The following is a 22,044-nucleotide window of genomic DNA, read 5'->3' as shown; positions in this document are numbered from 1 at the left end:
ATTTGTATTTTTCAACTTTTTACCAATTTAGCACATTTAATTGCATTAATATGTGTGTATATTCAAATACGTATTCTTTTGTAAATTTCTATCTTTGTAAATATTTTTTTCACAGTATTTTAATTAAATTTCTAGCATTTTTTTTCTAAAATTAATACTGTTTTAATGTATTTATTTCTCCAATACTTTTTACACGCAAATTTAGGCATTTTTAGCATCTGCTAATAGACTGGGATTTGCGCATGCGCGTAAAAGCGGAATTTTAGCTCTCTTCCCGAACATAGTTTAAACTCGTACATACAAACATTTTGTTCGTCATTTACGGGTTAGTTCAACTATTTTTGAAGGGTGGCAGTCGTTCCCCTTTACCTTTTTTGTGAATTAATAAATTGATTGAGTAAACGCATTTCAGTCATAAAATCTTTTCGTTCCTTACTTTCTTCGCGTACTGAAGGATGTTTTCCGATAGTACCTGAAGGCAGCACAAACCAACGAACTGTCCTCTTAAAATTCACCTCTCTTATGGACACTCCCTCGGCTAGCGGAATGGCCGAATTCTTTCGTTTCCACTTATTTATTTGGCTTCTGGAGAAACCAGGGCTGACATGACAGCCCCGGGAAGAGAGAGAAGCTCCCCGCAGCATCCCGTTCGACAAGCGAAGGGATGCACGGCGAGTCTGTATGCGGTTTTGGTCGCACTATGTGTGTTATGCTACAGCAACTCTATCCATGGCGAGTTGGTGCACGACGATGTTTGGGCTATTATCAACAACCCAGACGTCCGACCGACTTCAAGTCTCCAAAACATCTTCCGGAACGATTTTTGGGGCAAGAGGATGTCTGATAATTCCAGCCATAAATCCTACAGGCCGTTTTGCATCCTGACCTTTAAGTAAGTTCTTCTTTGGAAGCCGATACTAGCGTAAATTCATCATAAGTGGACACTCAGGATACACCAATTGTGGTGAACAATGAGCATTCACCACTAGTCCTCGCAGTAAGAGTAAATTGGACGTCTATCGTTGTCAATGGATGCCAAAGCGTTAATTCCGAGTCATTTCCTTGTAATTTATAGGTACTTTGAGGTCACTTCCTGTACATTTATTTTCTAGGCATTCCGGGTTGACATCCTGTATATTTTCTGTTGGTTTGGGAGCATTCCCATGTCTCTTCCGGTTGATTTTGGACCATCCTGTTCATTTTGAATCCCTTCCTGTTGATATTGGGGCATTCCCGGGTCACTTCCTGTTGATTTTGGCCCATTCTGTTCATTTGGAATCCCTTCCTGTTGATTTTGGGGCATTCTAAGGTCACTTCCTGCTCATTTTACAGCCATCCTGTTTACTATTAATCCCTTCCTGTTGATTTTGGTGCATTCCCTGCTGATTTTAGGGCATTCCAGGTCACTTCCTGCTGATTTTGGGGCATTTCACGTCACTTCTTGTTGATTTTGGGCTGCAAAGCTACAGAAAAATATAGAATTTGTACCCCCTCAACATTTGAAGTAAACACTGCCGGTAGGAGAATTTTATGCTAGGTGTTGTGGGAAGCTTACGGTTAGTTAGAACCATGCAAACACTCCTCCATAATGCTAACTACACGTAACTGCTTTCTCTCAGATTGGTGAAGTCCTAAGACTCCTAACCAATAAATGAACCAGCTAACATATCTGTCATCATCAGGTTGAATATCCTTCTGGGTGGAATGACACCGGTGTACTTCCACATGGTCAACGTGTGTCTGCACTGCGCTGTAACCTGCTTGCTGATGCGCACCTGTAAGCTGTGTGTGTTTGAAGAATCACATCTGGCCTTCATCACAGCCGTCCTGTTTGCAGTACACCCTGTCCACACAGAGGCGGTAAGTTCATGACACTCAAAAGAACATTCAACATGCTTAGTTTAGCTTTTTTTTTATTTTCTTAAACATCACCTTTTGCTTTGCAGGTCTCCGGCATCGTGGGTAGAGCTGACGTATTAGCTTGTCTTCTCTTCTTGCTAGCTTTTCTTTCCTATATAAGGTAATAGATAGTAAATTAGCATAGAGCACATGTTATTAAACCAGGACTAATGGCTATCAGAGCTAGCATAGTGGCTAGCCGTCCTATTTAAATGTCAAAGCACCCACGGCTAGGCTTGAACTGTTATTCTACAATAGCATTAAGCATTGGCCAGCTAATCGACACTAGCATACAGAGCAATACTAAATTAAAAGTTGATATCAAAATGATTTCTGCCTACTTCTCCTCATCTCAGAAGTGTTGGTGTGATGACGTCTGAAGACTCGACACCCTGTACGGCGTCAGCAGGGTCTTTGCTCATCAGTTTGCTCCTGGGGACCTGCGCCATGTTGGTGAAGGAAACTGGCATTACTGTGTTCGGCGTGTGCATGTTCTACGACGCCCTCGTGCTCTGCGGCAAGCAGCTTTTCAGGTAAGCACTGAGGAACTGTCTAGGAACTGTGACAACAGCCTTGCAAGTGTTCTGTGCCCACTATCAATACTTGACTCTTGCTGGAAATAGTTTGTTATAGCTAGCTAGCTATAAAAAAGGTAGATTAGCTTTTGTTTAAAAAACCCTTGCATTATTTTTGGCTAGCCCATGAAAATGACTCTAACTAAAAAACAAAAATAAAATAGGCTAGTTACTTTTTAGACAGTCCAAATACAGGTTACAACACTTGCTGCGTGAACACAAATCCACATATGTTCTACACGCAAGCTAACACGCTGAAGCTAGCAGTGCAAAAAAGCTAAAATTGTCACCTAACATGATTAGCTCGTTATTAGAAAAAATGGTCGCTAACCAAATTTTTTCTTCATCCTAAACGACAAAACACTAAAGCATCATTCTATATTTTCCTCAGTCACCTGTCTGGATCTGGCGTTAGACAACTTGTTCATATCTGGAAACCCTTCTTTAAGCGAGCCTTTGTGGTGACTACTTATGTGAGTATTAATTCTCATTCTTATCCATGTTTGTTCTTCTAACTTAGTAATTTTGCCCATTTTAGGTATTGGCCATTTTATCAATCAGACTGTGGTTAATGGGAGGTTCGATGCCTCTTTTCTCTGAACAGGACAATCCTGCATCCTTTGCACCTTACTTGCTTACTAGGTCAGTGGTACAGGGACTCATTTTTTTCCAAGTTGCATTTCGTTGAACTCATTCCATTCATTATCTCCCTGTCAGAGTTTTGACATACTCTTACCTACTGTACTTCAACACCTGTTTGCTGCTGGCCCCCATTGTACTGTGCTACGACTGGCAAGTGGGTAGTATCCCTCTTGTTGAGTCACTGACAGACATTCGCAATCTGGCCACCGTGTTGCTCTCTGTGGTGATGTTTGCCCTCTGCCGCCATTGCGTCCATTCGCTGAAGGTAAATATATATTTTTACTTCATATTATATGATACCGACACCGCAGAAATGTAAAGGTCATTGACCTTATCGTCAGGAAATGTGTCCCGTTGAAAACGATGATATTTAAACTAAATTCTCCCAGGGTCAAACTCTTTTTCACTCATCATATAACCACCAAATATGCAAATTTCACTGTCAGAATGACAATTTTTCCTTTTCTTGCATTCTCAAGACCTCATGACCCCAAAATTTACACATCTCTTCTGTTTCGTATTACAAACATATCCTGCTAGCTTGCCAATAATCTCTATTCGTTCTTGAGTTATCCTTAAATTTCTTTTCTGACCGCTGACATTTGCCTCATTACTCCAAAGTACAATCATGCTTTCTAATACAAAATATACTGCAAGCTTGATCTTCATCCCTTCTTCATTCTTGAGTTATCGCAAAATTAATTTTTTTCGGGCCTCTGTGACCTTTGACATCTGACCTCACTACTCTAAAATTTAACTTTATCCTGAAAGATTGATAATAATAGTTATCCCTGAAACTACTTTTCGCAAACCTCGACCTCTGTGACCTTTGACCTCATTATTTTCAAAATATATTCACCTCTTCCACTTCGTAATACAAAATATCCTGCGGGTTCTCGAGTATCAGCAAAATTTCTTTCCTGAATTCTGTGACCTTTGACCTCATTGCTCCAACTTTAACAACCTCTTCAAATTCATAAAACAAAATGTTTTCTAATAATCCCTTAATTTGTTTTTTTGTGTTCTCAAACACTTGACTTCTGTGACCTTTGACCTCATTAGCTCAAAATGTAATCTCTAATGTTTCATATTGGAAAAAAAATATCTTGCAAGTTTGATATGAATCATTTTATTAATTCTTGGGTTATATTGGAAACAAACTTCTGACATTTTACCTAATGGTGGCGTAAAAAAATGCTTTAAGTACTTTCTCTATGGAGTAATTCAGTAAAGTAAGGCATTACGGTGGAAAATATGACTTTTTTGAGTTACGAGCCTCAATACTATTTGTGACAGTGTTTTTATTAAACCAGAAACTTAACACTATGCTAGCATGCAGCTAGCTGGATGCTTTCACGAACGTGAATTGTTGAAATTCCTCCTCTATTTGGATCCATTTTGGTGGTGTTCATTTCCCAGAATATGGGAATTTTCTCCAAATATTTTTTCTTTTATTCCAGAAACGAAAGAACGAAGTGTTGATGGGAATCTTGTTTTTAGTATTTCCTTTCATTCCTGCAAGTAATCTATTCTTCAGAGTGGGATTTGTTGTGGCTGAAAGGGTCCTCTACATGCCAAGGTTAGTATCTTAAGTTGTAAGGTGTGTGATATTTTTCTAAGAACTGCTTCAACTTCAAATCCTGTAGTATGGGTTACTGTATCCTGGTGGTTCATGGATTTAGTCGGCTGGTTTCTTTGGCTGGCCGTTGGGGCACCACGTTCCTCAGTGCCTCAATGCTGTTGCTGCTGCTGCTCTTCTCCTGCAAGACTGTTCAGCAGAACAAAGTCTGGCTTTCCAGGGAAGCCCTCTTCAGGTGAATATGAGGCACTGACAGTTTCCAATTGGTTTAAATGCATAGCTTATGACTGAATTTGTTTCAGTTCTGGTATCTGGACTCTGCCACATAACGCCAAAGTCCATTACAACTACGCCAACTACCTGAAGGACAACACTCGACACCAAGAAGCCATTTACCACTACAGCATCGCTCTCAGGTCTGATTCAGACTGTTGAAAGTTCAAAGTATCGCGATATTTCACCTTTTCTAATTGTCACTCCCCTATTCCCTATCACAATGAATTCAAAAGTAGTAATTAGAATTTTCATTTAAATGTACTGCAGCATTGGCCGCCATTGATGGCGATAAACCTCCGATCCATTTGAACTCAGAAAATGATCGCTGCCATCCCTCCTACTTGAAATGGATTGGACATCTAATCGCCATCACTGGCAGAGATTAATAGCGCTTAATCGCATTTAGCATGAAGACTAAGTGGACAGGTTTTTAGAACAAAAGGAAGTGCCATGTTTTGTATTTTTATACACAGTATTTGTAAAGTTCTCCGGGCCTGATTTTTAAAATTTATTTTTTGACACACGATCAGATCAGGACACCCCGAATTCCTATAATCCACTACTATAGTTGAACATCATCAACAGTTAAAAAGCATTGTTTTGCTTTCCTGTCACATGTTCTGATTGAATTTAAAATGACTCTACCAGGTTGTACCCCCGCCATGCCAGTGCGATGAACAATCTTGGCACTCTGACGCACAATCCAGAGGAGGCTGAGCGCTACTACAGGAGAGCACTGGATATCAATCCTCAGCATAATCGAGCACTCTTCAACCTGGGAAATCTTCTCAAGTCAGTTGCAAAATGAAAGGATGTGCCCATATATATGTGAATGTTCTGTTGTGTTCCTAGTTTTTGCCTTAAACTCCATAGCATTTGTGATAGTTGTTAGTTTAAATGGAGCATTTAGAATGGCGTGGATGTTGGCTAAAGACGTTTTTAATCCAGGTTACAGGGGAAGGAGAAGGAAGCGGAGACATTGTTGTTGGACTCTATACACTATGGTCCACATTTTGCAGATGCTTATTCCAGTCTTGCTTCACTCTATGCTGACCAGGTAAATTTTTACCTCGCATACAAATATTTATTAAGTGAATTCTGAGCTGTATTAGATAGGTGTTAACATAATAATGTCACTGCAGCATAGTAACTGAAGCCTGGAGCTAAAACAGCCCGCGAAGCCACTACAACTAAGCTAAGCCACTACAACTAAGCTAAGCTAACGGCGCCATCATTGAGCTGATATCCAAAACTGGGGGGAAAAATGCTATGCTAGGAAGTTTCAAGAAAGCTGACTAAAGTGGTCGCTGTTTTGCTAAAATTCTGTAGCTTGCTAAGCTAATGGAAGCGTATGTTAGTACTAGCCTTCTTCAAAGTATTAAATCTGATTTTTTTTAATTTTTTTTAGAAACGCTATCCCGAAGCCCATGAAATGTATCTAAAAGGTATAGAGAATTGTCCTGACAACTCAGACCTGCATAACAACTATGGTGTATTTCTGGTGGATACTGGTAAGTTAACCATTGTTGGTTTATACATTCAAAAACCTGTTGCTTCCTTTTTACACTTCTTTTCCATAGGAAAGGAGGAGCTGGCAGCTGCTCACTATCAGCAAGCAATACAACTCAAACCATCTCACTACGTTGCCATGGTGAACTTGGGCCGTCTTCTCCGCTCCTCCAATTTGAACAAAGAGGCCGAGTTCTGGTATAAGAGGTGAATTTTGTTTTGTCAGAACATCTTGCTAGGTTCTGCACAATTCATTTCAATCCCAACAAAATCAAAAATATGTATTTTAGCATGGTTGTAAATTTCAGGAACAGTTTGAGGGCTATGTTAACGAATGAGGGTATTTACGAGTCACTTCCTATTGATTTTGGCTTTCTGCGTGTACATTTTGGGTCACTTCGGGTTGATTTTGAGGCATTTTTGGGTAACTTTTTGTTTGTCCGTCACTTCCTATTGATTTTTGGGCATTTCATCTTAACTACCTATTGATTTTGGGTCACTTCGTCTTGATTTTGAGTTACTGAAAAGGAAGTGACTCAAGAATGTCCCTAAATGAATAGGTAGTGATCCAAAATCAACAGGAGGTAACATGTAAAAGCCCCTAGTTTGATTTTGGGGCATTTCACGTCATTTGCTGTTAATTTCTGGTCACTTCTTTTTCCTTTTGGGAGATTTACGGGTCAGTTCCTGTTGATTTGGGGACATTTCACGTCATTTCCTGTTGATATTGGGTCACTTTTTTTTCCCCTTCCGGGGCATTTACGGGTCACCCCCTGTTGGTGTTGAGTTACTGAAAAGGAAGTGACTCAAGAATGTCTCTAAATGAATAGGTAGTGATCCAAAATCAACAGGTGGTAACCTGTAAAAGCCCGTAAATTGATTTTGGGGCATTTCACGTCATTTGCTGTTAATTTCTGGTCCCTTTTTTTCCTTCTGGGGCATTTACGGGTCACCCCCTATTGGTGTTGGGGAAGTTGCAATCGCGCCAAATAGCCTCTGACAGTGTTTTACATTAAAATAATTTGGAAAAATTAGAAATAAACTTTTTCCCATAGAGCACTTCAAGTGACAAGAACGGTGGAGATCCTCGCACCACTTGGGGCACTTTACTACAACACGGGGCGCTACGATGCAGCGCTGCGTGTTTACAGAGAGGCTGTTAGCCTACAGCCGGAAAACACCGACATATGGCTAGCACTGGTTAGCATACACAATTAAATTTGTACAGCATGCCCACATACCGGAATGCAATTTTTCCAACCAGGCACAGGTGTTGACTATGGCCGGTCATACGAACGAATCGGAGAAAATGACCCGTGACATAATTTCTAGAGGGAACAGCTGCATTGAATGTTACCGCCTCCTGTCTTCCATCTATAGCAAACATGGCAACCATGCCGAGGTGAGTACTGTATTAGTCAACTGTTAGCGTCGATTTTGAAAATATGTTTGCATCAGGCTCTTGAAGCTCTGAACGGGGCTCTCCAGCTGAATCCTAATGATCTCGCAGTGAAAGCGGAGTTATATTTCTCCAAAGGGAACCAGCTACGAGAGATGAACCAGTTGGACCTAGCTTTTGAGGTACTGTCTGTGAACAGCATATGTTTTGAGCTATTAACTATATTGTTTACTTCAACAGAGCTATAAATTAGCTGTGGAGCTCAAACCTGATCAATCACAAGCCTGGATGAACATGGGAGGGATTCAACATATTAAGGTATCTCTCTAAAAATCAAAATGGCCAGATTTGAACGGTAGCCTTATCATAGCAGCATCGACGTAGCAACTTTTGCATGTCCGTTCTTTTTAAATCTGCCTAACCAATCGTGGCTAGCATGAAAATGTGTGCTTGTTTGCGCAGGGAGACTATGCAGCAGCTCGGATGTACTACCAGAGAGCCTTGAATCTAAATCCCGGTTCCAAACTACTAAAAGAGAATCTGGAGAAGCTGGATCGGCTCGAGAAGAGGATAACAGGGGTGCCGTAGTCAGACCACGGGACTTTGCCATGAATTGCCCTAATGTCCTTTTTCATACCCGGATGTACTACCAGAGAGCTTTGAATCTAAATCCCGGTTCCAAACTACTAAAAGAGAATCTGGAGAAGCTGGATCGGCTCGAGAAGAGGATAACAGGGGTGCCGTAGTCAGACCACGGGACTTTGCCATGAATTGCCCTAATGTCCTTTTGCATACCCTAAGCAAATCTGTTTCCTTACTATGTTTCTCACAGTGGAAATGGACCGCTTAAATCTTTAAGAGGGATTGTTTTTACCCCTTCCTTAAATAATGTTTTGTCAGACCACGGAACATTGCTATGAATGTCCGAAATCCAAACGTGCTTTTGCATATCTTATGCACGTCTGGTTCCTTACTATGTTCCTCTAATTGGAATCTTGCAGCTGAAATCCGGTTAGATGGATGTTTTTTCTCCCTTCCCTTAAATTATGACGTTGAACTATCTTTGCTTTCAGGTCATTTGAGAAGTGTTTTAAAGCCCTACTCCTCACTGGAGATTCAAAGAGAAACATTTAATTGGCTTGCTAAGCTTACGAGTCAATTTGGTTTCCAATGCTAAAGGTATTCAAATCAAAATGACTTTTTCATACCACTGTATTATTACCTGCAAATATCTACTGTATTATACATTATAATGTACTTATAATAAAATATTTGGGAGTACTTTTATTAACATTTCAGAGGACAAATAAATGTGTTGGGGATGGGTAATACGACACTGAAAGGATTCAATACAATACAGATGAGATTAGTTGCTGGCGAGGCATGAAGTGTAACTATAGTTACCAATTTCTAAGACAAAGTGGTGTATTTTTTTTCCCAATAAAGTCCTAATAAAATTAAAAAATTTTAGAACCATTCTTGTACAAGTTTTTTATCACAATGTATGATTATGTGAAATGAGAATTTTTGCCACATCCAATATGGAAGACGCACTGGCGTATTAAACCGACATGGATGTTTGGGAGGGTACGCTTAATTTTAAGTATGGATATAGTTTACTGTATCCCTGACGTTTATAAAAGTAAAACCAATTTATAACTCTTCAAAGTACACGCTCCATTGACCGTAATGTGTTTATCTAATAGCACCGACACAAAATGGATGAAAACCATCGGATCTATTATTTTTTTTGTCTACGTCTGTCGCGAAGGCGAAAATATACCCGTAGAAGAAGAGTCATCCTGACTTCAGTCGTTTACGGAAGTCGAGTCAACATGGATAATTTGCTTTACAGCAATAATTCATCGATTAATTCATCACTAAAAGACGGTAAATTAGGTCATGCAGCAGCTACTATTTTAGAATAATATGTTAGGCATATTTCTGCTATTTTGGAATAGTTTACTTGATAGATATTTTGCTCTATTTGCAGAGTTCTATGCAGATTTCCTTGCTAAGGATTTTGATGTTAAGATATACACTGCCCAAGCTATCCATCATGCTGTTATTGCTGAACAGCTAGCAAAACTGGCACAAGGAATCAGTCAACTTGACAAAGAGCTTCACAGCCAGGTATGAACGCAACGCGCACTACAACACGGTGATTTTACGCTGTACAATCTGCTAGCATGGCACATTACGTTTTAAATTCTCTTGCCAGATATATGTCCATACTACAGGATTTCCAATTTAATAATCAAAGCCCCAAGTTCATCATTTCTTTAAATTAGAATGTCATATCACATTAATACATACGCTTACTTTAGTGTTAACACGTATGCTAGCAGGGGCTTTCCGTTTTCACATTTTAAAAAGATGTTCATAAGAACATAAGAAAATTCACCGTTACAAGAGTAGGGCAACTGGAAATGAACTCTCGACTATTGCTAAGCATCGAAATCAACGGGAAGCGACCTGTAAATGCCCCAATATGTACAGGAAAGGACTCAAAATCAATAGGAAGTCGCCTGGAAAATTGAAAAGTTCTGGAAGAGACCCAATATCAAAAGAAAGTGACCCGGAATGCCCCAAAATCCAGAGGCAGTAACTCCTAAATACCCCAGACTTAATAGGAAGTGAAACGATATTAGGAAGTGACCCAAAATAAAAAAATGCAATCGCACAGGAAGTGACCTGATGTCAACAGGAACTGACCAGGAAATGTCCCGTCATTGTTGACTGCACTAGACGTCCAATTTATTTTGATCGTATTGTTTTCCGTAGGTGGTTGCCAGACATGAAGACTTGTTGGCTCAGGCAACCGGAATAGAGTCTCTTGAAGGTATTATACTAAAAACATCATCATTTTGGATAAACTAATGATAGTATCTTTGTTTTCAGGGGTCCTCCAGATGATGCAGACGAGGATTAGCGCGCTACAAGCCGCAGTCGACAGGTTAGCATGAGTTCGGAGTGGCTTTTCATCACAGATTGCAAGCGTGTCCTGATTTTTTTACGTTTATTTTCAGGATAAGAACCAAAATAGTTGACCCGTACAATAAGATCACAGCCAGGATCACCCAATTGAGCAGATTACAGGTACATTCTCAAATAGATTCAGAGGTTCGCCGAAACATGGCAACGCTTTCCGTCCCTTCAGGTGGCTTGCGATCTTCTGCGGAGAATTATTCGAATCTTGCACCTCAGCAAAAGGCTTCAAGTTCAACTGCAGGGCGGCAGTCGGGAAATAACCAAGGCTGCACACAGTCTCAACGAGCTAGGTCAGAACATGCGTTGATTCATTTTATTTATTTGCAATGTTTGTGTATAGAGTAGACGCTCAGTGGTCCGTTTAAGGACACTGCCAAAAATAGGGACATTTTGGACTGAACAATTGACCCGTTTTGTTAGACTTGACCATTGATGTTGACATTTCCTGGTCCTCTGACAGCAAAAGCTTTATAAATGCATACATTTTATTCCCATTTTAGATTATCTGTCTCAAGGAGTCGATTTGAGTGGCATTGAGGTGATTGAGAATGACCTGGTACTGATCAGTAGAGCAAGGCTGGAGGTGGAGAACCAGGCCAAACGATTACTGGAGCAGGGCATGGAAATTCAGGTTCCATTCAACCCAAATATCCTAGTGTTAAGCTAATTCAAAGATACTGAAATTCCATTGAAAGTAATGAAGCTAATTTATGAGCAACTTCATCTTGAATTCCTCCTAATTAAAAAAAAAAAGCATTTTATTATTTTAAATTTTTATGTATTTTATTATATATATTTTAGGGCTGTCAAACGATATAAATTTTTAATCGAGTTAATCACAGCTTAAAAAATAATCGTAATTAGTCGCAATTCAAGCCATCTATAAAATATGCCATATTTTTCTGTAAATTATTGTTGGAATGGAAAGATAAGACACAAGACTGATATATACATTCAACATATGGTACATAAGTACTGTATTTGTTTACTATAACAATAAATCAACAAGATGGCATTAACATTATTAACACTCTTAAAGCGATCCATGGATAGAAAGACTTGTAGTTCTTAAAAGATAAATGTTAGTACAAGTTATAGAAATTTTATATTAAAACCCCTCTTGATGTTTTTGTTTTATTAAAATTTGTAAAATTTTCAATCAAAAAATAAACTAGTAGCTCGCCATTGTTGATGTCAATAATTACACCATGCTCACTCAATGTAAAATAAAATCATTTGGACCCAAGCGCCAGCAGAGGGCGCCAAACACAAAAAAACAAGTAACAAGCAGACATTACACTGCTGTCATTTTAATCTGAGCAGGGCATGTGCGGTAATTGCGTCAAATATTTTAACGTGATTAATTTAAAAAATTAATTACTGCCCGTTAACGTGATAATTTTGACAGCCCTAATATATTTACATTTTTTTTTCTATTGAATTTAATCATTTTACATTCATACACACTAACTGAGCAGAGGTGCATGTAGTAATGAGTTTTAACAACCTAATAAGGAAGGGCAGGAAATTTGGGATACTTAGACTTGATTGGCTTAAATATTACAAACAATGACAGGTCTAGCGCTACTTGATGCTAATATTGGCTTTTTAATAATGTTTTTTTTCCTCCTATTACACATTAGAAATATGAAATTATTTTCCTTGTGTCAGAATCCAACGCAGGTTGGCACAGCCTTGCAGGTTTTCTACAACCTCGGTAGTCTGAGGGAGACCATCAGCGCTGTTGTGGGCTCTTACCAGAATAGCATACAAGACAACATCGTCAGTGCTCTGGACATCAAGGGTCTGACGCAATCAACAAACCCCAGAGGTAAACTTAAATCAATAAATACGTATATATCTACTGTATGTGTATTTGTAATGTGACCCAAAAATGCCCCAAATCAACAAAAAGTGATGCGGATACTTCTTTAAAGTAATTTAACTGAATGTGTTTCCTCAGGCGCCCCTGGAAGAGCAGTTCTCCCAACCCCAGGCAGCACGGCAACTTTTCGCGCTGCTCTTTGGACAAACTTGGAGAAACTCATGGACCAGATATGCGCCGCGTGCAAACAAGTGAGGACCTTCCAATGCCATTGACGGCGCAGGACATCCATTTTCAAGCACCCAGTTACTAAACAAGACCTAAAAATCTTCTTAGGTGCAACATCTTCAAAAAGTCCTCATGAAGAAGCGAGACCCCGTCACTCATAGGTGTTTCATCGATGAGCTTATTAAGGTGCAATAAATAATGCATCCAAAATTAAACACTAAATCACACACTAAAGTATTTCATTTCAGGATGGCGACCATGATATCCTCTACACCTTTTGGACTGACGTAACCACCAAACTAAGAGAAGAATTTCACGCAGCAACTCAAGGTATTTTCAGTTTTTTAAAAAAAATTTATTTAATGGACTTGTTTCAAGATCGGCTGATAAATAGCCAATATAGACATCGACAATCGGCTGAATATTTTTTTTTTTTTTAATTGGTTTCGGCATTGGCCTTTAAAAAAAAATCCATCATCGGTAGACCCCTAATCATAGGAGCAAAAAGAAAACTAGTTCATTTTCTGGATAACAGCCTCGTCATTCCTGAAGCAAGCGTTTGAAGGAGAGTATCCCAAATTGTTGCGACTCTACAACGAGCTTTGGCGCCGTCTCCAGCAGTATAGCGCTAGCTTGCACAGCTCGCTGATGAACACTAGCGGTACAGATGCTACTCTGGAGCCAGAAACGGACAACTTTGATTTGTTCTCTCAGGGTAAACCAGACTACAAGTAAGTGTTTTTTATCAATATGAAAAACAACTTTCTGATCGCGGTTTAATAATGTCAATTGCTTCATCGTCGTCTTGGTCTGTGTAGCCCGGAGAAGGTTCTGAAGGATTCTCTTCATCCGTATGAAGCGGCATACTTGTCCAAGTCTCTTTCTCGTCTGTTTGATCCTATAAATCTCGTATTCCCAATGGGTGGGCGCAACCCACCTTCCAACGATGAGTTGGAGAGCATCATCAAGACCATCAGTAGGTAAGTACCATAATTTACACTATAAAGCGCACTTGACTATGCGTAAATACATCCCACTCATGTTCTGTCAGGTAGTCTGAAAGCTTAAAAGCACTTACGAAAAACATGTCACTAGATTTTCAAAGAAAACAAAATCCACTTTACTCTCAAAAATACTCGAGGCTAACAGCTATCAGTGCTAGCGCGAGCTGTGTTGTAGCACACTGCGGCTATCCTATTCAAATCTGTCAAAACACTTATATATCCTTAAAGGCACTATGAAATACTGCAGCAAGGAACTTTAAAATGGTAGCATAGCATATTTTAGCACTAATCCATCCAAAAAAAAGTGACATAATAATGAAATTGGATGCTAATTAGTCTTCTTTTCTCAGCTCACCTAGCCCCGCCCACTAAAAACTAACAGAAGATGTCACACCCAGAATGAGCAGCAGATTTTTGCTAGCATGCTATCCATAGGGTTGCTATTCTTATTTGCTGTCATTCTGTTAAAGATGTACTAGCTTGTAACGCAGTACTAGAAAGCTAAAAATCATCATCAGTTCTGGATGTGCTGTCACAACCAGAATTGCTGAACAAAAAGGGACATTCTCCTATCAAATAGTAAACAAACAGCTAGATTTGAGTGCCACATTAGTTTTCTTCATGTAAAATAACATTGGTGCAGTCATGTTTTGACAGGTTATCATTTCATAGCACTTTAAACTATTCTTCTGTCATGGCATCAAGTCAAAACAGCTAATCTGCGCTATTATAGCATCCACTCGTCATAGCAAATCACCTCAAATAAGTTACTCATCCTTTTTGTAGCATTTTCTCTGGGATGAAGCCATATTCAACGTCAGCTGGCAAGCTTTGTCGATGCTAGTAGCAGCCAAGATGTCTAACAATTCAAGTAGCATCAAACATCTTCTCTATTGGAATGCTAACTAGGGCGGCGGCCGGCCCCGGTACCAATCAGAACTTCCCAATTTCTGGGTTGTCCCGGGCAATCCGGGACTGTTAGCAACCCTAATGCTAACGCAATGCTGACGATGCATTTGCGTCGGCGTGTGTGAGAGTGCAAGAATGTTGCACTAGTTGTTAGGTACTTGACATAGCGCTTGATTTTAAGATGGCGGTAACTGTTAAATACAACCTACATAATTTTTCCAACATCCATTAGCTCAATGCTAATAGACAATTGAAGACTGCATTTATGCACCGTTGGAAATTAGCTTGATTTTCCCGTTTTTGAATAAAATGCTAAAAAACTCTCTAGTTTCTTATACATTCATAGCTGATTCTTCAAAAAAAAAAAATTTAAAAAAGAAACGGTGAGTACAATTGAGTTGTGTTTGTTTACAGCGAATTAAATGTAGCATCTATAGATTCCGATCTCTCGCTTGCTGTTGCCAAGAACGCGGCCAAGACCGTGCAGCTCTTCTGCGTCAAGTCTGAACAACTGGTACGTTTCTTTTTTAATACTTTTCAACATTCTGTGATTGCTAGAACGATAATTACTTTCATGTTTGTCTACTTTTATAGTTGTGTACTCAGAGTGATGCCAGTCAGGTGATCGCGCCATTAACTGAAGGTCAGAGACGGAACACTGCAGTGGTCAACTCACTTTACCGTCTACAGCAGGCTGTTGCCAAGGTAAAGGGAGCTTTCTGAAGTTCCTGCATTATGGGATATAGTCTGACATGACACTTTTGGCTTTCGTTTTTAGATTATTTCAGGTTTGGGGTCAAATCTGGTAGCTCCAACAGAGGCTCTTTCTTCTTCTTTGGAGGTAAATGAAACTTAATTTGGAGGTAAATGAAACTTAATTTGACCCTGAAAATTGCTTTAGAATTGTAAATGACAAAATAAAATCTGGATTCACTAACACAGGGGGTCTGCAAGTCCTGTCCTCGAGAGAGATTTGATAAAATAATCTTTTAATGCCACCCCCCATTAAAATTCAGATTACAGGTAATATCATTTTGAGGTTAATTTGTGCATTCTAATGTCAGCAGCGGCATTGAAACAGAAAATTAGTTCATAATAGATTATTAAATTTTACATGTAATCAATAGCTTGCTAATAAATGACTGAGATTAATCAAAGGATTTATTATAATATTTTGCTCCTTCTCATTTTTTTTGTGTATTCCAACTCACCCAGTGACGTGAAACGTGATTGGCAGTGATTTAAAATGCAATTTATATTCCGGTATGATATACCTTTTTTTTCCCTCTTCATTGTGCTTTTTTGGGCTGGTGCAATTTATACTCAGGCGCCACTTTGTCCGAAAAAAATGGTCATTGATGGATTCTGTCAACACATTTACGATTAATCAAACTCTTGACATGTCAGTGGCACTAAAATGTGATCATCGTGTGATCATTTGCATACAGTTAAGCCTGAAATTGGCACAATTTTCCGAGAGCGTGTTAAAAAAGTGCAGCAATCTAATTTATAATTGTTTTCAGGAAGTGCAGTCCTTGATGAACAGCGCAGTCCATCCTCTATTGCAGTCAGTAAGCGATTCCATAGAGGCCATAATTATCACGTTACACCAGGAGGACTTCTCAGGGTCAGCCATTTTTATAGCTAGCTAAAATCTAGCCATGTTTTTTTTTAAACCGTGAAATAATTTGAATTGTTTTTGGTTTTGTTGATTTCAGAAAGCTGCCAGAGTCGGATAAGCCTGATGTCCTCTGCTCCCTCTACATGAAGGAGTTACAGGGCTTTATTTCAAGAGTCATGACAGACTACTTCAGACATTTCGAGTGTATAGATTTCATCTACGAAAGCACGGAATCCATAGCTCAGCGTGCCATCGAGCTGTTCGTACGACATGCTAGCTTGCTCCGCCCACTGGGCGAAGGTGGGAAGATGCGGTTGGCGGCTGACTTTGCACAGGTTAGGGCTTCAATATTTTAGTAAAACTATTGTGGGAGAAAAAAAATCCTGCAATGGGACTTTGATCTGCAACTGTTATTAATGAGATTAAAATGCAATTCATCTGGTTTATTTCATTGCAAAGTTGCTACTTTTGGGGGCGAATACTGTATTTGTATGCCATTTTTTTCCCCAGATGGAGATGGCTGTCGCTCCACTATGCAGACGAGTGTCTGATTTGGGCAAACCTTACAGAGTGCTTCGGTCCTTTAGGTATGTCACAGTTTGGGTGCTTTAACTTCCACTCAAATTTGGAAAAAAATGATGATGTATGGTCAAAAAAAAAAAAAAAAAATTGGGGGGGGGGGGTTAAAATGTGGTAAAGCAGCTTCATAGTCTCAAAATACTGTACTAAAATTGTCCACTCAATACATAATTTTTTTGTTAATGATTTCAGTGTAAATTCATTGGTGGTCATTATTTTGGACAAAAAAAAAAAAATCCATGATTTTTCCCAAAATGAAGTGACCCAGGCAATGCTAATGTAAGCCTCCTTTAGCATAACAAGCTACGACGTTATACTTCAGCTAAACAATGGCTTCTTGGCTAGCAGTTATGACTAATACTTAGCTCCCTGACAGTTAGCTTAGAGAATTGACCCAGCTCATGTTCAATAAACTTCCTTTAGCATAGCAAGTGATGATGTTACACTTCAATTACACACCAATAGACTTATACGTAGCTCAGCGAATTGCCCGAAAATTTAAAGTGACCCGGGTAGTGCTAATATAAGCGCCCTTTAGCATAACAAGCTACAATAATGACTCCTTAGCTATCTTACTTCAACTTTCCTAGCATGTTAAGTATCTTTTTATCAGTTTTGGCTAATACTTAGCGACTCTGTGGTTCTTTCAGACCGCTGCTGTTTCAGGCGAGCAATCTGATTGTCAAGAGTCCAGCTGTGGGTGACTTGATCCCTTACAGCACCGTGCTTCACTTCCTGTTCTCAAGAGCGCCACCTGAACTTAAATCGCCTCACCAGGTATGGAAAAGAAAAGTTTAGAAGAGCCTTTTTTAATTTTTGAAATTTGTCACACACAGAGAGCAGAGTGGTCCATCGCACGCTACTCCCAGTGGATGGACGATCATCCCTCAGAGAGGGATCGTCTCGCGCTTATGAAGTAATCAGATTAATCACTCTGGACATGATCGTGTTTGGAGGAAAAAATAAAAGTAAATAAATCTTCTCTTTCGAAGGGGAGCTTTGGAGGCGTACGTCCAGTCCGTAAGGGCTCGCCAGGGAAAGGAATTTGCGCCGATATATCCCATAATGCTCCAGTTGTTGCAGAAAGCTACTTCATCGGAAGCACATGGATAACAAAATTAACAACCAGTCAGTGTGGTTGATAATAATGTTATGGTCATTTCTGTTGCTATGCTACATTTGGAATGAATTAAAAATACTGTACAACTAAGGGAAATGAGCATGCTAGCACACTTCGAATGAAGGTACAAATGTGAGGAATAGTTTTGCGTATTTATTAGCGATTTGTTTTTGTTTTTTCAAATAAGTGTTTTCAGATGGGCCATTTCCATTGGTTGGGAGGTGGCTCTTCAATCAGTGGCTCCCATGATTTCCACTCGGCCATCTTTCTTGACAAAGCCAACTCGCACTCCGCCTGTAAACATCACATTCATGGTTACACTCATTCATAACTGTTAGCACCACTGTTAGTATTACCTGGAATATCACTTCTTCAATCTGTCCACCATTGATCTTCTTCTCCAACTTCTCCACATCAGTTTCCTGTTTGGGAAAGCGTTAGTATTGTCAAGGCAATCGCACCTAAAGTTCAGACTTACAGTTTTGACATGGTTAAACCGCTCGTTGACCAACTGTTCCGTATACTTCCTGTATGCGGCGTCTGGCGGAATGGCCTGCAAGGATGTCAGGATTTTGGAGTACAGAATCCTCAGTCGCTAAAACACAGAAGTGTAGTTTTAGAGGAATCTAGATGTCACTCATTCTGGTTCACAAGTCACAATTGCAATTGGATCTCATTAACAAATAAAACAAGCGTATGCGGTTTTTACTAGACACAATCAAGTTGTAGCGCATCAACAATTTTCTAATTAAACGTATATTCATGCATGTGTATATTTGATTTGAATCGTTCTGACAAAAATGTTAAAAAATTGGGGACTGAGGTTAAAATGCGATTAATCAGGATTAATTAGAAAGTCCAGTAATTCGATTTCTTAAAATCAATTACCAACACTATTAATAATAGTATGTTAGCATTTTTAAAAAGATATGTTCTTCTCGACTATGTCACGCAACGTCTTCTTACCTCATGTGGATTGTGGGAGACTGCCAAACCAACTAGGCCGGTTGTCTACAAAAAAAGCATTTGAGATATTTTGAAACGACTCGTGCAGCTAAATAACAAACAAGCTAATCTCCACGCTCGCTTTTAACTATGCAAACGGACTTTTAGGTAGCAATGCAACAAAACACACAATTCAAGCTTTAAAGTTACTCGTTTTTATCAAAACCACAAACATTGACCTTTATTTGTACCTTTTTCAAGAGTCCGGCCATCGCGTATCAACACAGGACGGCGTTAGCTGCAATATCCGGCCACTGATTTTGACGTCACGTGGATTCGCGGCACGTTTTCATTTTTTTTTTTTTAAACTGAACAATATACATACAAAACAAAGCACTCAAGTATCTACAGCAAATACAATATTACAGATTGAGCATAACCGAACAACCAATAGAAACGACAACAACAACAAACACAAAAGTAAACAAATTAACTTTTTTCTTTTGAGAGAGGACTTACTAAACCAACTTAAAATGTTTGAATAAAGAAAACAAATGATGGGCCTTCCCATCGATCACATCCAAGACTTTGCAATATATAGAGAACTCATTTCTCCAGTAAGCCATACACGGTTTGGTTTTAAAAAACCTACACTTATGGACAAAAGAATTCCTCATTAGCAATATTACATTTAAAACAAATTCTAAATTTTTATCCTTTAGATAAACACCAAATAAAATTGTGTCCTCTGTCAGGGGTACATCGATATTCTTAGATTGCAGCCAATCGTTTAATTGACTCCAGAAGGAATGAACAGCATTGCAGTGAAAAAATATGACTTAAAATTTCTAAATCCACATCGCAAAAAGTACAGTTATTGGCTTCAAAACCAAATTTCAATCTTAAAAATTCTTTCGTTGGGTAAATTTCGTTCAAAGCTTTTAATTTGACCTCCTTAGCTTTAGGAGGTACTAGAAATGAAAATAATTTCCCCATATACTTTTAATCTTATCGATCTCAAATAATTTCAAAATATGTATCTTCTTAATTGGATTCGGATACGTTTTCATTCTTGATTGTTCGTTTTTGTGATCATGTTCATAAAAAAATGAAATTCTCCGTTATGCCAAATTTTTCATTCACAAACAAAAGTAATTTAAAGAAACTTCCTAAATTTGCATTTTTCCAATGAGTAATAGTTAGTAAACGGGTGAAAATATGCCATTTTCCCCCCTGAAGCCTCTGGTCGAAAATTCGATATCATTTTTACATGTTAAACTGTATGTATGTGTTTTTTGTTGTTGTTTTTTTTTTTGTTTTTTTTACTGTCTTTTATAGTGCAAGGATAATGTAACCGTCTTGATTGCATCTGTATGTGTCATTTTTGTTGTCAACTGTTTTGTGAAGCAGATGTTTATGTATGCTTGTATGTTCGAGGGAAAACAAATAAATACCTGACTGCAGCTGCTACAAACCACGCCACGACGTGGTGGCGTCTGATGCGTCTCATTGATATCATTAACTTTACCAACTATATTTTTAACAGGGTGTCACAGAACAACTCCATTCAACAGCTGATAAAATGCTTATAACTGAAAACCTTTGTCTTTTCTATGGCTGTATCTTACTATGAAAATGCATTGTAAGTGGAAAAACCATTCAACATGGATACGTTGTTTTCACTCCAGATGAGATGTGAAACGTTTCAATTTAAATGTGAAAAAAACAAGTCTGCTTTTATTTTGAATTCATAACTTCATTGCGACTCATAAAACTTGATAGTTTCATTTTAGACAGTATGTTGATGGATTTTAACATTTCTATATTTAAATAATACGGGACTTTGGTCTTTTCAGTAAAGAAAATAGTTTTTGCTCTCTAATATACGGCGAAAAACACGGCGAAACGCTTAGGCGCGAGGAGAAAACTGAAGTCGTTAGTGTAGTGAAAGGGTTGCGTCATCAACTAGCGTCTGCATGATGACGGCAAACTGACGGTCAGCACTGTGGATGCAATTACTAAAAATCCCCACAGGAGGGCAACCGTGAGACATTTCGTGTTTGTTAATATTTAAGACATTCCTCGCCATTAATACAAAACGAATTTTAAACTTTTTACAAACTTTTTAAATGAGTATATATCATATTTAAGTACTACACCGGTATAGGGCAAAAATGGCATGTTATAATCCGTTACGAACGCCGAAAACAAACCGCAAAACGCATCTCTCCCCCATATTAGATATCTTTATTTGTCTCAATAAACGGCTGTTACAAACAAAACGAATTTTTTTGGCCCCAAATATTAGGCAGTACTTTAGTATGGCTTGTGATGAATCCCAGGTGTAATTCGTATTGAGAATTGGAGCAAATTGCTTTTAAAATTGACGAAATACGAATTTTTCGTCTCAGGGTTGCTTTCCTGTGGAGACTTTGTGCAACTGCATCCACTGTCGTGGCAGTAAGCGCACTACCGTTTCGAAACGGTGGATGGAAAGACGTTGTGGCGCCAAGAGGGGCACCTGACGTTGTGCCGAAACTAATCACAAAGTGGAAGTGGAGACATTGAGCACACAATTTGAATCTGGTGTACCAAATGAATTAACATGTGAGATGATGACATGATATGATATTATTAGATCTGATAAAGTCAGTGTTCTCATCACTTCACTTTCATGGGACAAGCCTAGGGGGAAAGTGGTTATTCATAGAAAGAATGCACTTTATGAGTGAATGCCTTTACTGTCATTGAACAATTGTATTTAAAAAAAAAAAACAAAAAAAACGGAGGTGCACTTTACACTGCAGACAGTAAAAGTTCAAATGAAATATAGTAATCTTGAAAATTTTACGAAAAAATGATAGTAGTGATTTGTTGGAACTGTAAATGGTTATTTCGCAAGTACATTACCGTGCTTTAACTACATAAACACAATACGTTACA

General features: G+C 38.8%; 3 protein-coding genes across 3 annotated transcripts; 2 read left to right on the top strand and 1 right to left on the bottom strand.

The window, feature by feature from the left end:
* Window positions 1-310: 310 nt before the first annotated feature.
* Window positions 311-9,322, top strand: tmtc1 (transmembrane O-mannosyltransferase targeting cadherins 1). Its single transcript, XM_057855471.1, has 19 exons — window positions 311-892; window positions 1,683-1,860; window positions 1,947-2,020; window positions 2,256-2,432; window positions 2,866-2,947; window positions 3,013-3,116; window positions 3,192-3,381; window positions 4,577-4,695; window positions 4,763-4,930; window positions 4,998-5,111; window positions 5,620-5,763; window positions 5,920-6,028; window positions 6,380-6,482; window positions 6,552-6,687; window positions 7,536-7,680; window positions 7,745-7,882; window positions 7,939-8,061; window positions 8,120-8,197; window positions 8,342-9,322. Exons 1-19 carry the CDS (start codon window positions 606-608, stop codon window positions 8,465-8,467), a joined length of 2,595 nt encoding a protein of 864 aa, XP_057711454.1. The 5' UTR covers window positions 311-605; the 3' UTR covers window positions 8,468-9,322.
* A 335-nt stretch (window positions 9,323-9,657) lies between these two features.
* cog5 (component of oligomeric golgi complex 5) lies at window positions 9,658-20,564 on the top strand. The gene is made up of 22 exons (XM_057856342.1): window positions 9,658-9,769; window positions 9,873-10,012; window positions 10,664-10,721; window positions 10,781-10,835; window positions 10,909-10,978; window positions 11,040-11,160; window positions 11,371-11,501; window positions 12,542-12,701; window positions 12,834-12,946; window positions 13,032-13,109; window positions 13,172-13,253; window positions 13,459-13,654; window positions 13,742-13,903; window positions 15,251-15,350; window positions 15,431-15,541; window positions 15,615-15,677; window positions 16,360-16,463; window positions 16,555-16,792; window positions 16,968-17,044; window positions 17,687-17,813; window positions 17,873-17,952; window positions 18,029-20,564. The coding sequence occupies exons 1-22, from the start codon at window positions 9,715-9,717 to the stop codon at window positions 18,147-18,149; spliced, it is 2,442 nt and encodes an 813-aa protein (XP_057712325.1). The 5' UTR covers window positions 9,658-9,714; the 3' UTR covers window positions 18,150-20,564.
* ndufa5 (NADH:ubiquinone oxidoreductase subunit A5) lies at window positions 18,297-19,456 on the bottom strand. The gene is made up of 5 exons (XM_057856343.1): window positions 19,353-19,456; window positions 19,123-19,167; window positions 18,635-18,751; window positions 18,513-18,578; window positions 18,297-18,450 (listed from the first exon to the last, which is right to left on the bottom strand). The coding sequence occupies exons 1-5, from the start codon at window positions 19,371-19,373 to the stop codon at window positions 18,349-18,351; spliced, it is 351 nt and encodes a 116-aa protein (XP_057712326.1). The 5' UTR covers window positions 19,374-19,456; the 3' UTR covers window positions 18,297-18,348.
* Window positions 20,565-22,044: the final 1,480 nt, after the last annotated feature.

Source organism: Corythoichthys intestinalis, chromosome 13, assembly GCF_030265065.1.
Source record: "Corythoichthys intestinalis isolate RoL2023-P3 chromosome 13, ASM3026506v1, whole genome shotgun sequence".
Taxonomy (NCBI): Eukaryota; Metazoa; Chordata; class Actinopteri; order Syngnathiformes; family Syngnathidae; genus Corythoichthys; species Corythoichthys intestinalis.
The sequence above is the reverse complement of the archived record's forward strand: the minus strand, read 5'-3'. Positions and strand labels throughout refer to the sequence as shown.

Excerpts from the sequence above, each read along its gene's own strand:
- cog5 (XM_057856342.1), top strand. The coding sequence starts at position 9,715 with ATGGATAATTTGCTTTACAGCAATAATTCATCGATTAATTCATCACTA. Across the intron at positions 10,013-10,663 it reads ACAAAGAGCTTCACAGCCAG|GTGGTTGCCAGACATGAAGA; the intron begins GTATGAACGCAA and ends TGTTTTCCGTAG. Across the intron at positions 13,904-15,250 it reads ATCATCAAGACCATCAGTAG|CGAATTAAATGTAGCATCTA; the intron begins GTAAGTACCATA and ends GTTTGTTTACAG.
- tmtc1 (XM_057855471.1), top strand. The coding sequence starts at position 606 with ATGACAGCCCCGGGAAGAGAGAGAAGCTCCCCGCAGCATCCCGTTCGA. Across the intron at positions 3,382-4,576 it reads ATTGCGTCCATTCGCTGAAG|AAACGAAAGAACGAAGTGTT; the intron begins GTAAATATATAT and ends CTTTTATTCCAG. Across the intron at positions 6,029-6,379 it reads CTTCACTCTATGCTGACCAG|AAACGCTATCCCGAAGCCCA; the intron begins GTAAATTTTTAC and ends AATTTTTTTTAG.
- ndufa5 (XM_057856343.1), bottom strand. The coding sequence starts at position 19,373 with ATGGCCGGACTCTTGAAAAAG. Across the intron at positions 18,752-19,122 it reads TCTCCCACAATCCACATGAG|CGACTGAGGATTCTGTACTC; the intron begins GTAAGAAGACGT and ends TCTGTGTTTTAG. Across the intron at positions 18,451-18,512 it reads TTGAAGAAGTGATATTCCAG|GCGGAGTGCGAGTTGGCTTT; the intron begins GTAATACTAACA and ends TGATGTTTACAG.